Source organism: Salmo trutta, chromosome 34, assembly GCF_901001165.1.
Source record: "Salmo trutta chromosome 34, fSalTru1.1, whole genome shotgun sequence".
Lineage (NCBI taxonomy): Eukaryota > Metazoa > Chordata > Actinopteri > Salmoniformes > Salmonidae > Salmo > Salmo trutta.
This window is the reverse complement of record NC_042990.1, coordinates 15,775,997-15,796,995: the sequence shown is the minus strand read 5'-3', so window position 1 is coordinate 15,796,995 and position 20,999 is coordinate 15,775,997. Positions and strand designations below refer to the sequence as shown.

General features: G+C 41.3%; 1 protein-coding gene and 1 pseudogene across 1 annotated transcript in view; both read right to left on the bottom strand.

The window, feature by feature from the left end:
- The window catches only part of thbs3b (thrombospondin 3b), a 30,826-nt gene extending 28,004 nt beyond the window's left edge, over nt 1-2,822 (bottom strand). The window contains exon 1 of the mRNA XM_029731992.1: nt 2,392-2,822. Within this exon, the coding sequence (XP_029587852.1) occupies nt 2,392-2,476 (85 nt within the window). The 5' untranslated portion in view covers nt 2,477-2,822. The remainder of the gene's footprint in view (nt 1-2,391) is intronic.
- Nucleotides 2,823-6,385: 3,563 nt separating this feature from the next.
- On the bottom strand, nt 6,386-17,847 carry LOC115173180 (metaxin-1-like; annotated as a pseudogene).
- Between the last annotated feature and the right edge of the window lie 3,152 nt (nt 17,848-20,999).

Genomic DNA, 20,999 nt, shown 5'->3' with positions numbered 1-20,999 from the left:
CATTTTTTAAGGCTTCCATTGGCTCTCAGAAGGAGCCAGAAAGTGTAATGGGGTGTCTGCTGTCTCTTGGCGAAAAACAGTTGGAGAATTTGTTAGTGGTCAGCCTGGGAACAGTGAGATTGAGAGGCGCGTTCACGAGAATTCTCAATTTTTTTCTTTCAGCCTTTGAATGAATACAACGTCGCCCGGTTGGAATATTATCGCTATTTTACGAGAAAAATAGCATAAAAATTTATTTTAAACAGCGCTTGACATGCTTCGAAGTACGGTAATGGAATATTTTTACATTTTTTGTCACGAAATGTGCTCGCACGTCACCCTTCGGATAGTGACCTGAACGCACTAACAAAACGGAGCTATTTGAATATAACTATGGATTATTTGGAACCAAAACAACATTTGTTGAAGTAGAAGTCCTGGGAGTGCATTCTGACGAAGAACAGCAAAGGTAATCCAATTTTTCTTATAGTAATTCTGAGTTTAGTGAGCACCAAACTTGGTGAGTGTCAAATTAGATGGCCTGTGATGGCCGAGCTATCTACTCAGAATATTGCAAAATGTGCTTTTGCCGAAAAGCTATTTTAAAATCTGACACCACGATTGCATAAAGGAGTTCTGTATCTATAATTCTTAAAATAATTGTTATGTTTTTTGTGAACGTTTATCATGAGTAATTTAGTAAATTCACCGGAATTTTGCGGTGGGTATGCTAGTTCTGAACATCACATGCTAATGTAAAAAGCTGTTTTTTGATATAAATATGAACTTGATTGAACAAAACATGCATGTACTGTATAACATAATGTCCTAGGAGTGTCATCTGATGAAGATCATCAAAGGTTAGTGCTGCATTTAGCTGTGGTTTTGGTTTTTGTGACATATATGCTTGCTTTGAAAATGGCTGTGTGATTATTTTTGGCAGGGTACTCTCCTGACATAATCTAATGTTTTGCTTTCGCTGTAAAGCCTTTTTGAAATCGGATAATGTGGTTAGATAAAGGAGAGTCTTGTCTTTAAAATGGTGTAAAATAGTCATATGTTTGAGAATATTTCGCGCCACGCTCTACCATTGGATATTGGTGAGGCGTTCCGCTAGCGGAACGTCTGTCCCTAAAAGGTTAATTAAGTATTCAGACCTTTTGCTATGAGACGTGAAATTGAGCTCAGGTGCACCCTGTTTCCATTTATCATCGTTGAGATGTTTCTACAACTTGATTGGAGTCCACCTGTGTTATATTCAATTGATTGGACATGATTTGGAAAGGCACACAACTGTCTTTAAAAGGACTGTTGTATGGGCCAGTACCCATTAGAAGTCAGTATGATGGACAGGTGTAATTAGAATATCTCAACTATCTCCTCACTCTCAGTGGGTCATAGTTAACGTTTACACAGACACACACACACCTTGAGGTGACATCCATTCGATCGCTGCATCATCATTGTGGGCAGGTCCTTGTGAAAAACTATGCCCATCATCTATTGTTTGGCTCCATTGCACCATATGGTTCAGCAACCACCTACTAGTGGGAGGTGGACCCATGAGTGTTTGTTTCACTGGTGGAATCTTATTGCTATCTTAACAGCAATTAGCGGACATCTGGTCATCTATTTTGTCTTGTATAGAGACAGCCATTGTATCCCAAATTAAGTACAATTTTTTTTTTGACTATAGCTGTTTACCATTTCAAGTTTAGGAGCTCTTTAGAAAGCAAATGTATGCTTAATATGTGTCATTTACAGTGCAATCATAAAGTATTAAGACCCCTTGACTTTTCGCACATTTTATTGCGTTACAGCCTTATTCAAAAATTAATTAAATTGTTAGATTTAACGGTGTGTAGATTGATGAGGAAAAAAATAAATGTAATCCATTTTAGAATATGGCTGTGAGGTAACCAAATGTGGAAAAGTCAAGAGGTCTGAATACTTTCCGAATGCACTGTATTATTCACATGACATTGCAATGTAAAATGATAGAGATTATGTAGTATGCAAAAATCAACTGGGGCGTTTTTGTGGTGTGGTCCTTCAATTTGCATGACCCCAAATATTGAACGAGGTGATGAGCGATTGCAAGCAGTTCAGAAAAGCGCACATTTTGCTTTCGGGAACAGAAGTGTCCATTTGTTTTTTTTTAGACACTCGAGTCTATAATTGGGTAAATTGAACGTAGCCTAATTAGAATGCCTCAACACCGCTTTCATTAAACATTCTAGTGAATTTGATAGGAATTACAACAGTAATCTTTAGCCTTTTTACTATTGAATTATTTTACAGAAGTTGTGGCACACAGTCAGTGAACGATGCAGAGGGGCTTCACTAACATTGCAATGAAAACTAACATCATAATAATACTTTGTCAAAGCATGCGTAATATTTTTTAATTACCTTGCATTTCTGAAGACCTGCTGATGCCCAAGAGAAGCGACGCGCTCACAAGTAGAACATTTTGCACAAGCCTCCCCATATCCATCGTAAAGGCACAACGTTTATGAACGTTCCCCAAATAACCTAATGTCTAACTTTTCAACTGTGACTCCACCGAAGTAAAGAAACGCAGGTGGAACTATGTGAAGACTCCTCGACGGGCACGCTGACCAGCGCGGATGGGTTGTCAAGCAATTTTGTTTCGCACGGTCGCACTCCGCACTCCAGGCAGAAGAATGCTTCGGGTGAAGGTGAAAGATGTCAGCGTGTCTCACTCGTGATCCGAGCAGCTTGGGATGTGCTGCGCCGAGCACTTTCCTCATCTCCCAACTGAGGAACATGAGATGGGCTGCGAGCTACTACAGACAGTGAACAGGGCAATATAACGATGCTTGTCAATCAAATAAAAGTTTTACTGCCTCTGTGCGCTCACTGTCTCCAGCTTGCATAGCCTAATGATAAACTGACAATTATAAGACTGCTTACTTGTACATGACAGCAATCACACTGCATTTTCTATTATGGTGCAATGAGTTAGTTTAATTTGTGTGCATAAGACTTGTTTCATTCCCTTACAGAAAAAGATTGCAGTTTTGAAACTGCTGTAAAAATGCAGTAACTGCAGTGGACTCTGGTATTTTGGACATAGTAATTACAGAATAACTGCAGTATACTGCATTCTAACTACAGTTATACTGCACTCTGACTGCAATCTTTTTTGTAAGGGTTGAGCTCTCATAAATAAGGGATATTCATTTAACAACAGCACCATTTTATAAAAAAAGAATCCCACAGGATTGAATTGACAATCCTACTAGACCAGGGCCAACAGCCAAATTTGACCCTTGACAACATCTGGTATGACCTGCCAGCGTCTTCCAGAATGATCGTATGTATTTATGAACATTTGTTTTTATTGTCTCTTGGCCCAAGTACCACTGCTGAGATTATGTCATGGCTTTGGGTTTATGCCTTCAGATTATACTTTTCTTTTCTGAAATAAAGTGGTTGCAGATTGATTCTTGAGAGACTGTTTAACCTAAAGTATAATTAGTGTGATTGATCTAATCCATATATGTCTCATTGGCAATGTTTTGGCCTGCATTGTACAAAATGGCAACACAGACAGGTCAAAAGGTTCATGTCGAGACAAAACATATGGTGAAAATAATATCCCCCTCCTCATTGTAGTTGCCTCAAATGTAGATCATCATAGAACACACAAACATTGTTGTCAGTTGGAGACATTTATCAGCATATTATTGAGTGTGTATGTATTTCACTGTTTATATGCAACCTCAGAAGAGCAAGAACAAGGGCTTGTTCAGGAAAATGTAACGTAACATAACATTCAGATAGAAATGTTTTGTGGAGACAATATATGATTGTTTGCCCAGTAGACTATAACGGATTGTGTCTGATGCTCTATTTATGACATTTCTATACTGCATGAACAAAAGTATGTGGACAACTGCTCGTCGAACATCTCATTCCAAAATCATGGGCTTTAATTAGTGAGGTCGGGCACTAATATGGAGTTAGTCCCCCCTTTGCCTCCACTCTTCTGGGAAGGCTTTCCACTAGATGTTGGAACATTGCTGCGGGGACTTGCATTCAGCCACAAGAGCATTAGTGAGGTCGGGCACTGATGTTGGGCGTTTATGCCTGGCTCGCAGTAAGCGTTCCAATTCCTCCCAAAGGTGTTCAATAGGGTTGAGGTCAGGGCTCTGTACAGGCAGGGTCAAGTTCTTCCACACCAATCTTGACAAAACATTTCTGTACGGACCTCGCTTTGTTCACCGGGGCATGGTCATGCTGAAACAGGAAAGGGCATTCCTCAAACTGTTGCCACAAAGTTTGAAGCCCAGAATTGTCTAGCATGTCATTGTATACTGTAGCGTAAAGATTACCCTTCACTGGAACTAAGGAGCCTGAACCTTGAAAAACAGCCCCAGACCATTATTCCCCCTCCACCAAATTTTACAGTTGGCACTATGCATTCTGGAAGGAAGCGTTCTCCTAGCATCTGCCAAACCCCGATTGGTCCATCGGACTGCCAGATGGTGAAGCGTGATTCATCACTCCAGAGAACGCGTTTCCACTGCTCCAGAGTCCAATTGCGGCGAACTTTACACCACTCCAGCTGACGCTTAGCATTGTACATGGTGATCTTAGGCTTGTGTGCGGCTGCTCTGCTATGGCAATCCATTTCATGAAGCTAATGACGAACAGTTCTTGTGCTGACGTTGCTTCCAGAGGCAGTTTGGAACTTGGTAGTGAGTGTTGCAACCGAGGACAGACAATGTTTACACGCTACGCGCTTCAACACTCAGCGGTCCCGTTCTGTGAGCTTGTGTGGCCTACCACTTAGTAGCTAAGCCGTTGTTACTCCGAGATGTTTCCACTTCACAAGAACAGCACTTACAGTTGACTGGGGCAGATCTAGCAGGGCAGAAATTTGACAAATTGACTTGTTGGAAAGGTGGCATCCTGAGCTCTTCAGTCAGGCCATTCTACTGCCAATGTTTGTCTATGGAGATTGCAAGGATGTCAGGAACGAGTGTGGCTGTAATAGCCAAATCCACTAATTTGAAGGGTGTCCACATACTTTTGTAGTGTAATGTATCTACAATAGATGCGTAAAAGAGTTCAATTGAACACAAACTGTGGGGTATAGAAGGACGCCAGATTGGCGCACACTGAACAAATCTGATCTAACAATGTGAATATTCATCAAATCCGTCATGATTTATGTATTGTAACAGGCCCACATTGTGTATATTAAAGTCAGATTTTGATATATTTGGCTGTTTTCGCTGCATAACATTAATAGAAGTAGTCCCTTTTCAGGTTTAGAAGAAGTGACTGCTAAATGCTAACTCCCGTTCATATAAGCTGGTAGCATAGCTAGCATAGACAAATCGGTGGTGGTATTCAAAGTTGTTTTTAACTGTAATGCAGTTGTTTGGTCATGATGGCATGAACATATATTGGGGTTGACATCCATACAAGCATTATACTGCGATTTTTACCTCAACATAGAGCAATATACCATAAACAATAGCCTAAATGTAGGATAATTTTGCTGGTTGCAATGAGGAAATTCGGGATCTTTACCCCACGGCATCTTTCACCCACGTGTTTCCATGGCATTTCCATTGTTTGGATGCATTCTATTGACCTCGTTACCGCATCTATGTTCTGTACGTTTTATGCCACTGAAAACTCAGAGTGGTCCGTTCTCACAGAAAGGAGAATTCTGACAAGCAATAATAGATTGTTGAGTGGTAAAGAAAGACTAGCATGGGTGCCACAAAAGAGCATACGTTTAAAAAAATAAAAAAATCACAGGAAAGGAAGAGGGACAGCATTCTGTTCCACTCAGTGCTCTTCCATCTTACAGTCTACTAGTTAATTGCAAAGGGCTGGGAAGCAGAGCTGTACAGCATCATTATTTCCCAATACCAAACCGTATGCATGTTTGCAATAAGTCACCTTTCTTTGGGTGATCGATAAAAAGAATACTGCCTTCGTGAGACAGAAACATTCTCTGTTACCTTAAAGTCCCCTTGGAAAGATCTCAAACAATGTAAAGTATAACTTCCAGGTAATATATCTGCTCTACTGCATAATTCTGTCAAATATGTTTTCCATTGGGATTTTAGGGGTTAAAAAAGGAAAGGCATACCATTCTTCAATTATATTACAACTTACTTGAAGAATCTGAGACAATAAAAGGTATGCCTTCCTAGGATGTCAAGAAAACAAAAATCAAGCACCAAAAAAGGAGACTGCCCAATTAGGCATGTTAGTGGATGCCAAGAGTGGTCTGTTCTGACAAAGGATTATCGTGCAGTTCCCATATTGCAGTACACAGAATAAATCAGAGAACATCCATTTTCCCTTCACAACGTCTCCTTGTCCCTAGTCCGAACAGAGCCAGTACTGCTCATTCCTCTTCCTCCTCTTTGATGTGGTGGGGACCCACGAGCACTGCCTGCGGTCAGACGTGCTGGATGCTGACGATCCCCATCAAAATGGCATAGCCCAGCATCGAGCCCATGGCGAACAGGACCAACAGGATTTGGTTGCGTTGTTTATGGGGCTCGTTGTCAAAGTCCCTACCGTCCGAATGGACTGACACCTAGGATGAGTCAAAGAGAAGAAAGCATGAAGTGTCTGCACACAGCGTATCATAACAAAACCAGTTTTTGCAATTGATCTTACATCTAGATGTGCCGCTAGCGGAACGCCTCGCCAATATCCAATGATAGAGCGTGGCGCGAATTACAAACACCTCAGAAATCCAAAAACTTCAGTTTTTCAAACATATGACTATTTTACACCATTTTAAAGACAAGACTCTCCTTTATCAAACCACATTGTCCGATTTCAAAAAGGCTTTACAACGAAAGCAAAACATTAGATTATGTCAGGAGAGTACCCAGCCAGAAATAATCACACACCCATTTTTCAAGCTAGCATATAATGTCACAAAAACCAAAACCACAGCTAAATGCAGCACTAACCTTTGATGATCTTCATCAGATGACACTCCTAGGACATGATGTTATACAATACATGCATGTTTTGTTCAATCAAGTTCATATTTATATCAAAAACCAGCTTTTTACATTAGCATGTGACGTTCAGAACTAGCATACCCACCGAACACTTCCGGTGAATTTACTAAATTACTCACGATAAACGTTCACAAAAAACATAACAATTATTTTAAGAATTATAGATACAGAACTCCTTTATGCAATCGTGGTGTCCGATTTTAAAATAGCTTTTCGGTGAAAGCACATTTTGCAATATTCTGAGTAGATAGCCCGGCCATCATGGCTAGCTATTTTGACACCCACCAAATTTGGCACTCACCAAACTCAGATTTACTATAAGAAAAATTGGATTACCTTTGCTGTTCTTCGTCAGAATGCACTCCCAGGACTTCTACTTCAACACCCAATGTTGTTTTTGTTCCAAATAATCCATAGTTATATCCAAATAGCTGCGTTTTGTTCTTGCGTTCAAGACACTATCCGAAGGGTGACGCACCAGCGCGTATCGTGACAAAAAAAATCAAAATATTCCATTACCGTACTTCGAAGCATGTGAAACGCTGTTTAAAATAAATTTGTAAGCGATTTTTCTCGTAAAATAGCGATAATATTCCGACCGGGAGACCTTGTTTTCGTTCAAACACTGAAAATAGAAAATGGAGTCTTCACATGCACGCGCGCACCCGTCTCATTGTTCTCAGAAGGACCACTTTTCAAAAGCCCTACTGTTTTTCGCCCAGGGACTGCAGAGTCATCATTCCCCGTTCTGGCGCCTTCTGAGAGACTATGGGAGCCTTAGAAAATGTCACGTTACAGCAGAGATCCTCTATTTTCGATAAAGAGGCTATAGAAGGACAAGAAATGGTCAGACAGGGCACTTCCTGTATGGAATCTTCTCAGGTTTTGGCCTGCCATATGAGTTCTGTTATACTCACAGACACCATTCAAACAGTTTTAGAAACTTTAGGGTGTTTTCTAATTATATGCATATTCTAGTTTCTGGGCAGGAGTAATAACCAGATTAAATTGGGTACGTTTCTTTATCCGGCCGTGAAAATACTGCCCCCTATCCTAAACAGGTTAATACAGTTAGAGTTTTAAGTGTTTTGGAGTTGAGTATCACCCTGCTAGACTAGGCACTCAAGATCAGTACGTCTCAACTCTGGTTCTCGAGTATCCCAAACAGTCCAACTTTTTGAGACAACCAATCAACCAATCATCCACTTGACAAGTTAAAATCAGGTTGTAACGGTCGTCGTAGTGGATGGACCAAGGCGCAGCGGGTTGGGTGCTCATATTAACTTCATTAGAACACTTATAAACAAAACAAGAAAAATGAACGGACGACAAACAGTCTTGCAGGCAACACACAGCTATGCAAAGAACAACCTCCCACAAATCACATGACCAACACTTTCCTATTTATAGGACCTTAAATCAGAGGCAACGATAGACAGCTGCCTCCAATTGAAGGCCCCAACCCCAATTACCTAAACATAGAAATAGAAATGACTAGACATAACATAGAAATACACTAACATAGAACATAGAAATACACTAACATAGAACAATGACAAAAACCCCGGAATACATAAACCAAACACCCCTCTACATACACACACACCCCGAACCATATAAAACAAATACCCCCTGCCACATCCTGACCAAACTATAATAACAAATAACCGCTTTACTGGTCAGGACGTGACACAGGTGTGTTTGCCCTGCTACAACAAAAGTGTGTGTACTGTTGGGGATACTACTCGAAGAACGGAGTTGAGAAATAATACTCCAGGGAACTTACCTCTGCCCTCTGAGGGGAAATAGAGGACCAGGCCATTGGTGCAGTAGTGCCACAGGTTGTCCTGGGAGTTGAGGTGTTGGTGGAGTTTACCATTAGGCAGCTTCACCTTCAGCAGGGGGACTAGGTGACCGAACACACAGGCATCCAAAGAGGATAGGCTTGGGAGACAATGCACAAAGTGGCTTCATCACGGCAGTATACACACTCATATGAAAGACAGTATTGCTTTTGAACTTAGCCGAAGTTCACATAATTTGCTTCGCATGCAATTTAGCAAAAACATTTAACATAATTAGCATTTTGTGCACAGCAGCCACGTACGAATCCCTGAAGAAGAACTTGTGTAAGCCCAGGCGGTGAGAGAGCAGGGTCATGCACTCCAGCACGTCATGGTAGAGCTGTGGAGGGGATACAAAGCCCCCAGACAACCGTTAGCATGGACATACAGAAGCATTCACAGCCTGAACAGCTGTATTTGCATTTATGAAAAAGGTCATCAGCAAGCAAGTGCACATGGAGCTTATTTATGACCCATCCCTCAATGAAGCCTGAACGTTGTTATGTGTACAGTTAGTTCCACCCTAGGACCGGAGTTGCCCATCCCCCAGTTACAAACCGAGTCAATGCACATGTTGATATAGCATTAAAAAAAAATTACAGAATCTTTTAGGGTGGGATCTTTGAGAACAATACCCCTTTATTATTAAACCCCCCCTGAAACCACCTCACTAATTATTCCTGAACGTGGTTTCCATGGAGACGAACCGCCTGACCCAATTACCACGTGTTGTGAAAACACAGACTGTTTTGGCTTTTTTTCAATTACTATGAACTACCCTCTCCACGTCAGGGTACCAAAAAGGCAATCCAGGGGCCTCTCTCTGGCAATAGCTAGCTGCTGTTTTCAATGTGGACTACTTTGATGATAGTCCATCCACAGACTTGACCATATAACCCCTATAATTTCACATCTTATTATCAACTCATGTTTCACCTCCTTTCTCTGTGCTTCTCAAGACACTCTTTCATCACTCCCCTCCATCTCTTATTTCTCGCTGTCTGAATTATCAACTCTTTTGTTCCTCTCTTTTGCATCACTCTCCTCTTCTTTACCTTTCATCTCATCCCTCCACCTGCCCATTTGCCGAATCCCATTGTGTCAATTCATACTCTCTCTTATCTTCTCCCACAATATGTATTTTACACCCTCAACCGTCCCTTCTCACCTTCTCCAGCTGATCCCCGGGCTCCAGTGTGGGGTCTCCCCTCACCAGCCTCAGCCTCTCCAGTTGCTGGTTGTGAATGCGGTTGGGCAGCAGGAAGTTGAGTGGGAAGGTGATGTTCTCGGTGTTCCAGTGCCGCGTCACGTCCACCGTTCCCAATTTGTTAATCTAGGTCCAAAAGGCTCCATAACAGCTTCTACCCCCAAGCATAAGATTGCTGAACAATTAATACAATGGCCACCCGGACTATTTGCATTGACCCCCCCCCCCCCCCACTGCTGCTACTCGCTGTTTATTATCTATGCATAGTCACTTTACCCCTACCTACATGTACAAAAAAAACTGCATTGTTGTTTAAGGGCTTGTAAGTAAGCATTTCACAGAAAGGTCTACACCTGTTGTATTCAGCACGTGACAAATAAAATTTCATTTGATTCCAGCAGACACTGGGAGATGAATTCACCTTTCAGCAGGACAACAATCTAAAACACAAGGCCAAATCTACACCGGAGTCGCTTACCAAGAAGATAGTGAATATTCTTGACTGGGCGAGTTACAGTTTTGACTTAAATCTGCTTGAAAATCTAAGACAAGACTTAAAAATAGTTGTCTAGCAACAGTCAACAACCAATTTGACAGAGATTGAATAATTTTGAAAATAATAAACGGGCAAATGTTGTTGAATCCAGGTGTGCAAAGCTCTTAGAGACATACCCAGAAAGACTCATATTTTTATTCATTTGTATATATTTGTACTTTTACCCCCTTTTCGTAGTTACAGTCTTGTTCCATCGCTGCAACTCCCCTACGGACTCGGGGAAGACGAAGGTCGAGAGTCATGCGTCCTCCTAAACACGACTGTGCCTAGCCGCACTGCTTCTTGACACACTGCTCGCTTAACCCGGAAGCCAGCCGCACCAATGTGTCAGCTTGCAGACCCCCAGCCCGCCACAAAGAGTCGTTAGAGTGTGATGGGAAAAGGAAATCCCGCCTGGCCAAACCCTCCTCTATCCCGGACGACGCTGGGCTAGTTGTGTGTCGCCTCATGGGTCTCCCGGTCACAGCCGGCTGTTACACAGCCTGGGATCGAACCAGGTCTGTATGCATGCGCAATTGCTTGCACTGTGATGCAGTGCCTTAGACCGCTGTGCCACTCGGGAGGCCCTATGTATTTCATTTTCAATACATTTGCAAAAAAATCTAAAACTTGTTTTCACTTTGTTATTATGGGGTATTGTGTGTAGATGGGTGACAAAAAAATCGAATCTAATCCATTTTGAATTCAGGCTGTAACAACAAACTGTAGAATAAGTCAAGGGATATGAAAACTTTCTGAAGGCACTGTAAATGGATGGAGGGGAATAGAGGGGGCATACAGTACTCGCTTGAGCAGTGGTCACCAACCGGTCGATCACGATCGATTGGTCGATCACCAAGGCATTTTCTATTTCTTATTTGTTTCGGGTGAGAGGCAGCTTCAGTCAAGTAAAACAAATAAGTGAATTATTATGCTCACTTAGCTGTGCCTTAATTAATACAACAAATATATATTACCAGTGTGAAATTGTTTAAATCTAATTTCATAATGGTCTGAGAAGAACAACATTGGCAGGTAATTCAAGCACAGCCAATATAAAAAAATCTGTGTGGTAGATCTCAGCTTGCATTTTGACTCAGAAAAGGTTGGTGACCACTGGCTAGAGCAACTACATACAACAAATGATGATCAAAAGGTACTTTATAGATCCAACACAACAATGAAGATCAAATGCACCTTTTTTCAAAACAGATCTGTGAATTAAGAGGACAAGACCACCCTGACTTTTCAACAGTTGATCCTTTTGTTGAAAATAACTTCACTGGCTAGGACTCCTATTTTGATATCTAGATGTTTGATGACATAATGCATGCAATTTAACCAGGGGCACAACAGTATTTAACCTGACCATCTTGGGGTCCCATTTCCCTAATCGTAAGGCCATACTGTTGCTTTATTCCCAGAGGCTCGGTGCAGATGCAAGGGGTCACCCCAGGGGTCGTCAAAGATACTTGAGACTCTTCTGCTTGTTTCTAGATGCATCTCCATCCACCCTGAGACACAATGTCTGTCGTCTGTTTCATTACTGCCCTCTTTTACACAGGATGCCAGATGCTTTTATACACGAAATGCGGCACAGGTTGGTGTCGGTAAACTTATGAGGATTCTCCACAGGGCCCAAAGAGTAAATTCAGGCAAGCCATGTCCGTCCCTGAGCCTTGTTCCAATGTTCATACTAGCCTACTACTAAGAATACATGCTCGATATATATTGCTGCACACTAAGTGCTATGCTAGAATGGAAATTGGAACATGGCCATAAAGCTTGGTCCTATAGCTGCTAATCAATGCTCAATTAAGCTTCAAAAGTTTTGAAGACTTCAAAGGCTTTGACGATGAATGCCTACTTCCCCTTTAACCTTAAGCTGAGTAGAAGTCAAATATTTCACAGTTCTAAAGAATATTTCACAATAGCTTACTTTTCTTGTAATGTTAAGAGAGAAACTGCATTACCAAGGCAGAACCTGGCATTTAACCTTGCCCATGGAAGGTCATGCCAGGCGAAAGCATATCTATTAGGAGTGGGTCAGACAGAGTTTCTTTTAGCTTTTTCAATGACTTGAAAGCGTTCCTGAATCCACAGGGGTATCTGCTCCGACTCCTCCCCCTGGCACAGACTAAAAGAGCAGAAACCTTTGATATTTTTTTTATCATCAACCTCCACCGAAAGGCGATAATGGGAATGTTAAAATGTGGGGATGTTTTTTATGTGTCTGTGTGTGTGTGTGTGTGTGTGTTGACCCCATTCCCCTACTTTAGCATGATCTGCTACACCATAGCCACCCTTTACCTGCTCTTTCTCCTCACTTCCCTTTTCTTTTTCTCTGTTCTACAAGGTACGTGATCAGAGAAAAATAATCTACTAACTGTCTTCTTTTTCGTTCCTCCATCGCCCTCTCCACAGGCAGAAGTTATTTCACCAATGCAGGCAGCAGTTTCTCCTCCAGTAGTGACACAAAGGCCAGAGTGTCTGCTCCTTCCTTGGCTGAGAGGTCATAGTCAGCGTTGTATTTCTGAAAGACAGGACAGTCAGCCACTTAGTTTAGATATTGGGATATCAGGTCCTAGATGAGAGCATGGATGCATGGTCCCCCTTACAAAAGAGTCAATAGAATTCACTAGGAAAAAAGCATTGCAAAAGTTAAAGTTCTGGTGAAAAGGCCTTTACAAAGCTCAAAGAGTTTGAAGAATGTGCTCAACATCCACTGAAGTAGCTAGCAAGTTTACTAGATAGCTAACGTGGAGTGGAGGCTGCTGAGGGGAAGACGGATCATAAGAATGGCTGGAACGGAGCCTATGGAATGGCATCAAACATGTTTGATACCATTTCAGTCATGCTGCTCCAGCCATAACCACAAGCCTGTCCTCCCCAATTAAGGTGCCACCAACTTCCTGTGCTCCAGTAGTCGCCTTGGTAACCAAACAAACAGACTTGCTAGTTTAGCTAACCAAACCATCAGTCCTAGCTCGCCATTATGAAAATCAAATTCAACAATGCCAATAAGGTTTTCAACTTGACTTTTGCTTTCGAAAGTACAGAAGCTCAATAGAACATGCAATAATGAACTATAGCCATTGCTGATACACCATGCGTTATAGGGAAATAATGCACGTTCTAGAATGCCCTTCAAGCTAATCAGAAACAAGTATTCAACAATGCCATGGTATAAGAAGTTTTATAACAGTGAAAACTAACTGTAATCTTTAAGAGAAAAGTGCTGCCAGCTTATTCTGTAGTGTAAGTTTGAGCACTAAAGTTTGAGCACTGTTGTCAACATAAAGCAACCACAAACCATCTATTAAAAACCTTGTTACCAAAGGAAAGACCATGGCAATCATCAGTGTCAATAAATGGAAGGGTCCTAGAATGACACCTTAACTTACCCCTCATTGTTTGTCCACTTACTCTACACATGGACCCTTTGCCAGGACTCATTAACCATAAACCTCTTTGCCAAGAAGCATAACTGTCAAACCGCTTCCGTAAGCCACAATAACTATAAAACACTTTGCCAAGACCCAAGACTAAACTAAATGCCATGACCCTGACTTGCACACTCATTTCCAATGAAGTGTTATATTGTCAGTGTCCAAAGAAAAGTATAATGAAAGCAATTGAAAGCAGTCATTCATTTATAAATACTGTGAATGCTAAGGCCAATATAAGTATTTGAAAACACCATTTGAATTTAAACGCTGGCCTTTTCCTATGGTGAAATATCTTCTTTTATTTTTTGGTGAAAAAACTAGTTTTTCTTAGGACTCCAATGAGACGGTCCCAATTTGATCCCTACCCCTCCACCTTGGCCCTAACCTCTCAATCTGTAAGGTGGAAGCAATATGGTGGAGGCTTACCACAACACTGCTAAACTGTTGCACAATCTGAGAGGTATACTACAAAGCAGGATCAATGAGTTAACTTTGAGAAAGAACCAGAAATACAGTGAGGGAAAAAAGTATTTGATCCCCTGCTGATTTTGTATGTTTGCCCACTGACAAAGAAATTATAATTTTAATGGTAGGTTTATTTGAACAGTGAGAGACAGAATAACAACAACAAAATCCAGAAAAAACGCATGTCAAAAATGTTATAAATTGATTTGCATTTTAATGAGGGAAATAAGTATTTGACCCCTCTGCAAAACATGACTTAGTACTTGGTGGCAAAACCCTTGTTGGCAATCACAGAGGTCAGATGTTTCTTGTAGTTAGCCACCAGGTTTGCACACATCTCAGGAGGTAATTATAGACTGATCATTTCTTTGTCAGTGGGCAAACGTACAAAATCAGCAGGGGATCAAATAATTTTTTCCCTCACTGTAACTATTGATTGATTTCTGAAAGCTAAACTTAGATGTGTTTTGTTGAGTCCACCCTCCCCCCACTCCCAGGGTGCACGTTTTTGGTTTTCACCCTAACACTACACAGCTGATTCAAATAACCAACTCATCATCAAGCTTTGATTAATTTAATCAGCTGTGCAGTACAAAGATGTGCACCGCGGGGGGGCAAACCGAGTTTGGGAAACTCTGAATTAGACCATGTCCATTTCAAGCTTATCTCCCTAAAAAATGATATTAAGGCATGTTAGCTGGCTAACTCATTGATCCTGATTTGTACTATACCCTCTGGTGACTTTATGAGAGACCCCTCCAATCTATGCATAGAGTTTATGATCTACGATTTCTACACCTGAGGCGCATAACCCAGCCTATAACACTAAATTAAGCCTAGTGAATCAATATGCCAAGACTTTCTACCAATACAAGTCAATGCTCATAGCCAGTTAACCTCAACTTATAGCCAGTTAACCTCTACCCCAAGACTCACTGTCCATGATCAATAAACCACCATTTCCCTAGACACTAATATATAAGGGCCTCCAGTTTTGCCTACCATCTTCCTTTTGCATACCAGTAGTATCAGTATGGTACAAGTGAAATAAACCTCACACTGATGCAGGTGTCCCTTCTTAATACGTTGTGCCTTGGCTAAATCGGATTTATTCTGAATGCCCAGGATATATAACCAAGAGAATATCCCTTGGGGCCAAAAGCATTACACATCGGACATCAGTTCCTGACTATGACGATCCCTACAAATGGCTCCGCATGTCAGTCACCTGTTTATTAGAACCGTTTAGTGTTACATTAACACACATATGTTTCCTACAGAACAGCTCCTAATTTGGAAGGGCATGGTTACCCACATGTTTCCTGTGCAAAGCGATGGGGGGGTGGAGGGAGAGGCTGTCTTTCACCTGTTTAGTACTAATCTCCCCTGTGGGAAGGGGAAGAGACATGGTGGGAATAGGACACACCTGTTTTCTAAGGTGAATGATGACATTACTGGGTTTGGAAAGACTACCAATACTTTCCTCTGTGGTCTTCAGTGCCGGCAAGGTACCTGAAACGAAGGACCAGAACAGTCAGACCAAAGGGCGCTTTCAAGGTCGTCTTTATTGCATTCATGCTGAGCAAATTATCAGACCTCACAACACCTGGAAAAGTGTTTAACATCTCAGCAACCACATTAATATGATATAGAGATCTTCTGAGATGCGTAGCGAGATTGCAAAGAAAACGACCAAGACCGTAACCATTACAACCGCAGACTCGTCTGAACCCCCTGTGGCGTGAAGAAGTCAGGAGGCTAGAGCCAAAATGGGCTGGAACACAAAGGAGGTGTTATTGGGAGAATTAAGAATGTCAGGTGCTTGCAAACCTTTTGATGCTTGCAGAGGTTTTGTTACCCCACAACCTGTGACCCCTGTTCTACTCTAGTGAGAAAAGGGGGAAAGTGAGAGCTTCCTGTCCTCATATATCAAACCATCGCTCTCTATGTTCCTAAGGGTGAGTGAACGCAGACTGTGAAGTAAAGCTATGTTCTACTCAGGTGATGTGTGACCCCAGTGACTGTATGAACTGTGACCCTTTACTGAGTTCAGTGAGGAGGGAAAGGTCGGATTTCCTTTTCTTCTCCCCCTTTACTCAGAAGAGTGTAATGTCGCGTTCACCGAGGGAAAGTTCATTCCATAAAAAGGCATGGTGAGTACATGGGACCTTGCCAGGGACCTTACAATACGGTATTATCACGATACTCAGGTGTCGATAAGATATGTATTGAGATTCTCTTGATTCTATAGTATTGTGATTCGATTGCGATTTAATGTTCCAAACATATTGCTCACTATACAGTATGTCTGCTGCAGAGAGACGAGAGAGGATGAGAAAATTACTTTCGATCTGTCATGGAAATAAAAGTGATGAAAACATGTTGGCTCACTATTTAAAGAAGATGGAGAACAAGCTGAAAAGGATGAAAAATAGTGGCATTTTGGCGCAGGTACAGCCGACTAGCGCTAGCTAACTATACCTAGCAGAAAAAAATGTAATCGATACTTGGAGTCAAAGTATTGATATGATATCATCCAAAACCCAGTAATAGCCAACCCCATTTTCTGAACCTGCCAGAAAACCGCTGTTAAAAAACATTAAACGCAGATACCCTTGCCCGGGACTGTTTGCAAATTCCGCTGAGGATTGAGGCATTCTGTGGCGAGACGAAGGACAAGCTCGGAGCGCTTTATAAATCATCCTCGTTTTTGGGTGACTGCAGGGATGGAGTGAAACGCATAGCCTTTTTCAAATAGAGAGAGTATTAAAAGCCTACAGAGCACTAAACAAACCAAATACAAGCCAAGTACGCTAGCCTCAACTTGGCCCAAATTTCAAATTTAATTTTAAATTCTTCTTGGAAAAGTTCAAAACAAGGGCCTGAACATGGCCAACAGCATACTACAATTGGCCTAGTCTGCTCCAGAATTTAGTTCCTGGAAGGAGCTAGCCCAGAGTAGGCTACACAACAAAGTACGTCAACATTAAAGGTAGGCTATGCCTGGATAATAACAAAATCATTGACTTTTCAAAATTCCCTGGTTTTCCATAAATCTTGGTTGTGATATTCCTGGAATCAGGAGGGAAAATAAGTACAAAACCTGGGAATTTTAGGAAGGTTACTGGAATGTTGCAACCTTCCTCCTGACCAATATGCTTTTATTGTTAAGTAAAAAACAGGTAGGTGGAAAGTCAAAGAATGAAGACAGCAGCTAGACCAGAACATTGGTACTCAGGCAGATGGATGTGTATACAAGAAAATGACCTTTAACCCTCCCACATGAGCATTAGCTGTAGTGCACCGCACCCCTCCCACCCTCAGAGTAGGCCATGTGTGTGAGTGTAGTTATAATAATAGAGAAGGCTCAGGGCATTGTGGCTACTACCATACGTTAGAAACCATACTCCACCCCTCTCGGGTGTGGGTTCAGTAATGGGAGACCCCACTTTGTTGTAGACGAGAATGAAGTGATTAAACAGAAGCTGACCTGAACATTGTTCATTAACATGGTTTTAACTACTGCGGATTATGCCATAGCTGCCCGAGATAGGGAGAGAGATGAGATAGTCATCTGTGGTCTGTGCTGTTTAGATACAAATCATGGAAGTTGAGAAAGCTTGACAAGCATTCGGGTTTTAGACCCCCTAAAAATACATGTCAAGGAGGGAGCCACAGTAATTGTGAGAGGCCTTTATGGGTCGGCAGGACATTTTTTTGTGGCTCCCAATCACATCTACTCATTTTTTTTGGAACTTATTCACTGGTGCCATGGTAACCAACTAGGTGTGGGGCATGTTATCAAGATAACTCTAGTAAGGATTGTAGTACTCAAGACCAGTCTCGAGTCCGGTCTCGAGACCACGTATTGAGCACATATTGAGTCTCTCGGTCCTGATACATTTGTTACTCAGTCTTGACTGAGACCATAATTTCTTCCCGAGACCAGCCAAGACCAGCGGAGTAAAAAAACTCAGAATGATCAGCTTCCATTCAGACATCGCATAAAAGTGCTTCGGCAGGCCAAATATATACATTCTTGAAACATGAATATATCTTATCGCCTACTGAAACCTGTGATTCCTACTTTACTCATAACATTACTGTCCTTTACTTTCATAAAAAAATATCCTGAAAACTTTTCGCAATTTCCTTGTCTCGCTGGTAGGGAAGAGTGGGGGAAATTGTTGGAAAGTTGTGCGCTCACTATTAGTAAAGGTCAGACTGGGAAATTGTAATTGTATATGTATTTATTATAGAGACATGTTTTGGCAGTGGCAAACCTATTGGACCTAGGCCTCCAGCGTGTGTCAGGCTTGTGATGCTGAAAGGACAGCAACCGTAATACCAGCGAACTCATGTAGGAGAGGCAATTTTTACTTACAAAAAAATATTGTGGTCAGAGTGCAGTATAACTGAAATACTGAGTCTAAATATTTATGTTATCTTCCCCTTTCTTGGCTTTGCTCAAGTTTCTTTGAACCCCTCTCGTGGTGGTGATGGCTGCATGCTGTTTAGACAGCTGCACTGGACGGTGAGATAATCCATGCTGGGGTAATTGAAAACAGGCCAGCCAGGGTCCAGAGCAAGTCCCTATAACACCAACAAAAGTGAGAGCCAGTCCCTTTCCATGTGCCACCATTCACAATGACATCAGCATGAATTGTGTGTTAGTTAGATGAACAGACATTGAATTAGGATTTAGAATAATTTAATAGGATCGCTATGTTAACAGCTCTCTGATGTTCACTGAGGTAATTAACTATATGAATTACCCTATGCCAAATACAGAGCAAACACTAGGCTAACCCCTTAATGGTTTAAACAGTCAATGATCTCAAACAAACACCATCTGGTAATCATGGTCACGAAATAGCCTAGTGTTTACTCTGCCCATAAATATTTCAGTGTATGACCTCAGATAATTGTATATTTAGTTACTGGTAGTAAATTAATCTAAACAAAAAGTCAATGCTATTTTAAATAATGTTAATATTTCACTTCACAAATGAATGCATATTGTGGACTTGATATTGCAGTGGCCACTGATCAGCCAATATATTCTTATTTGGTGAGGTTTTAATGGCAGTTGGCATCCAATATGTTGCATTACCGCTACCAAATGAACGGGAGTACAAATCCAGCCAACCTACATTCCATAAGATTTTTTAAAGAAAAACATGCAGGGCTTGACATTAGCCTGTTTATCCTTCAGACAAGATGTGTGATGTAAGAAACCACTTTGCAAAATAAAATGCATTATTATTCCCATTATTACAGAGAATCAGACAAATTATGCTACCTTCTGCCTGTTGGCTACTTAGCTTATTCAAGCCGGTCTCAAAATACAACACTGCCCCTTTAAGACATAAAATAAATTCTTTACCTGACTCGTTTTCCAATGATGTATAGAAATGTACGCATTTTGTGCTCTTGTAGGAAGCAATCACTCCCCTATTTGTGACAACAAATGATCTATTACTGAGCTAATAACTCACTAACTAGCAAAGGATATGAACAAAATGTGCACGTGTCTACATGCAGCTCTTGCTGTGATCTCAAACCAAGTGCATCTATTCACGACTGCTCATGCTGTCAACACAGTCCAGTTCATAGTAAATGGCACAGATCCATATATGGCAATGGTCTATTTGCATATAGGCCTACTGCAGCTCTGATTGCACTGGTCTGTGTAGAGTACGGGCTGAGTATCAAGTGTCAATGCAATAGATGCATTCTGCCTACAACAACATTTCTTAAATAGTTTGTTTTGTTTCGGTATTTTGCATTGAATGTGGTTAATATTGTGTTGATTCGATCACAATTGCCACAGTAAAGGGAAAGGTTGATAGTGTTAACATGGAAAACCCTAGAACAGTGGTCACCAATCTTTTCTGAATCAAGATCACTTTGAGTCTAAATGCAAGCTGAGATCTACCGCTCAGATATTTTTTACATGACTTGTAAAATGCAAGCATTAACCAATTAAAACGTTAACATGAACCATTAACCAAATAAAAACAGTACTGTAGCAATGAGGTTTGTTCAGTAATCTATTGGCCCAATACATTAGCAACGCATATTGGCTTTGCTTGAATTGCCCTGCCAATGCATTGTTGTTTGGGCCATTTAAAAATATATATATTTCCAAATTAGAGGTAGGCTATATGAACACATCAGTAACAGATCCATTGTTGTATTATTTTGAAGCAAACCTGAGTGAGCATACATTTAAATAATTTGCTTTAGATTTGTATTTTACTGGGCTGATGGTGCCTGCATCTGATGGTCAGTCTCAGTGGAGGGAGAGAGCAGCGGACTGAGGGTCTGCCTCTCAACATCCTCCGCTCTCCCTTTCCTCCACTTACACTGACCAAAAAGAACACATCTTCAAGATGATTTTGAAACTCAAGTTGCATCGCATAATTTATGCCGCAAGCACAAATTCATGTTTTTTAGTCATATGAACAGTGAAAGTGAAATATT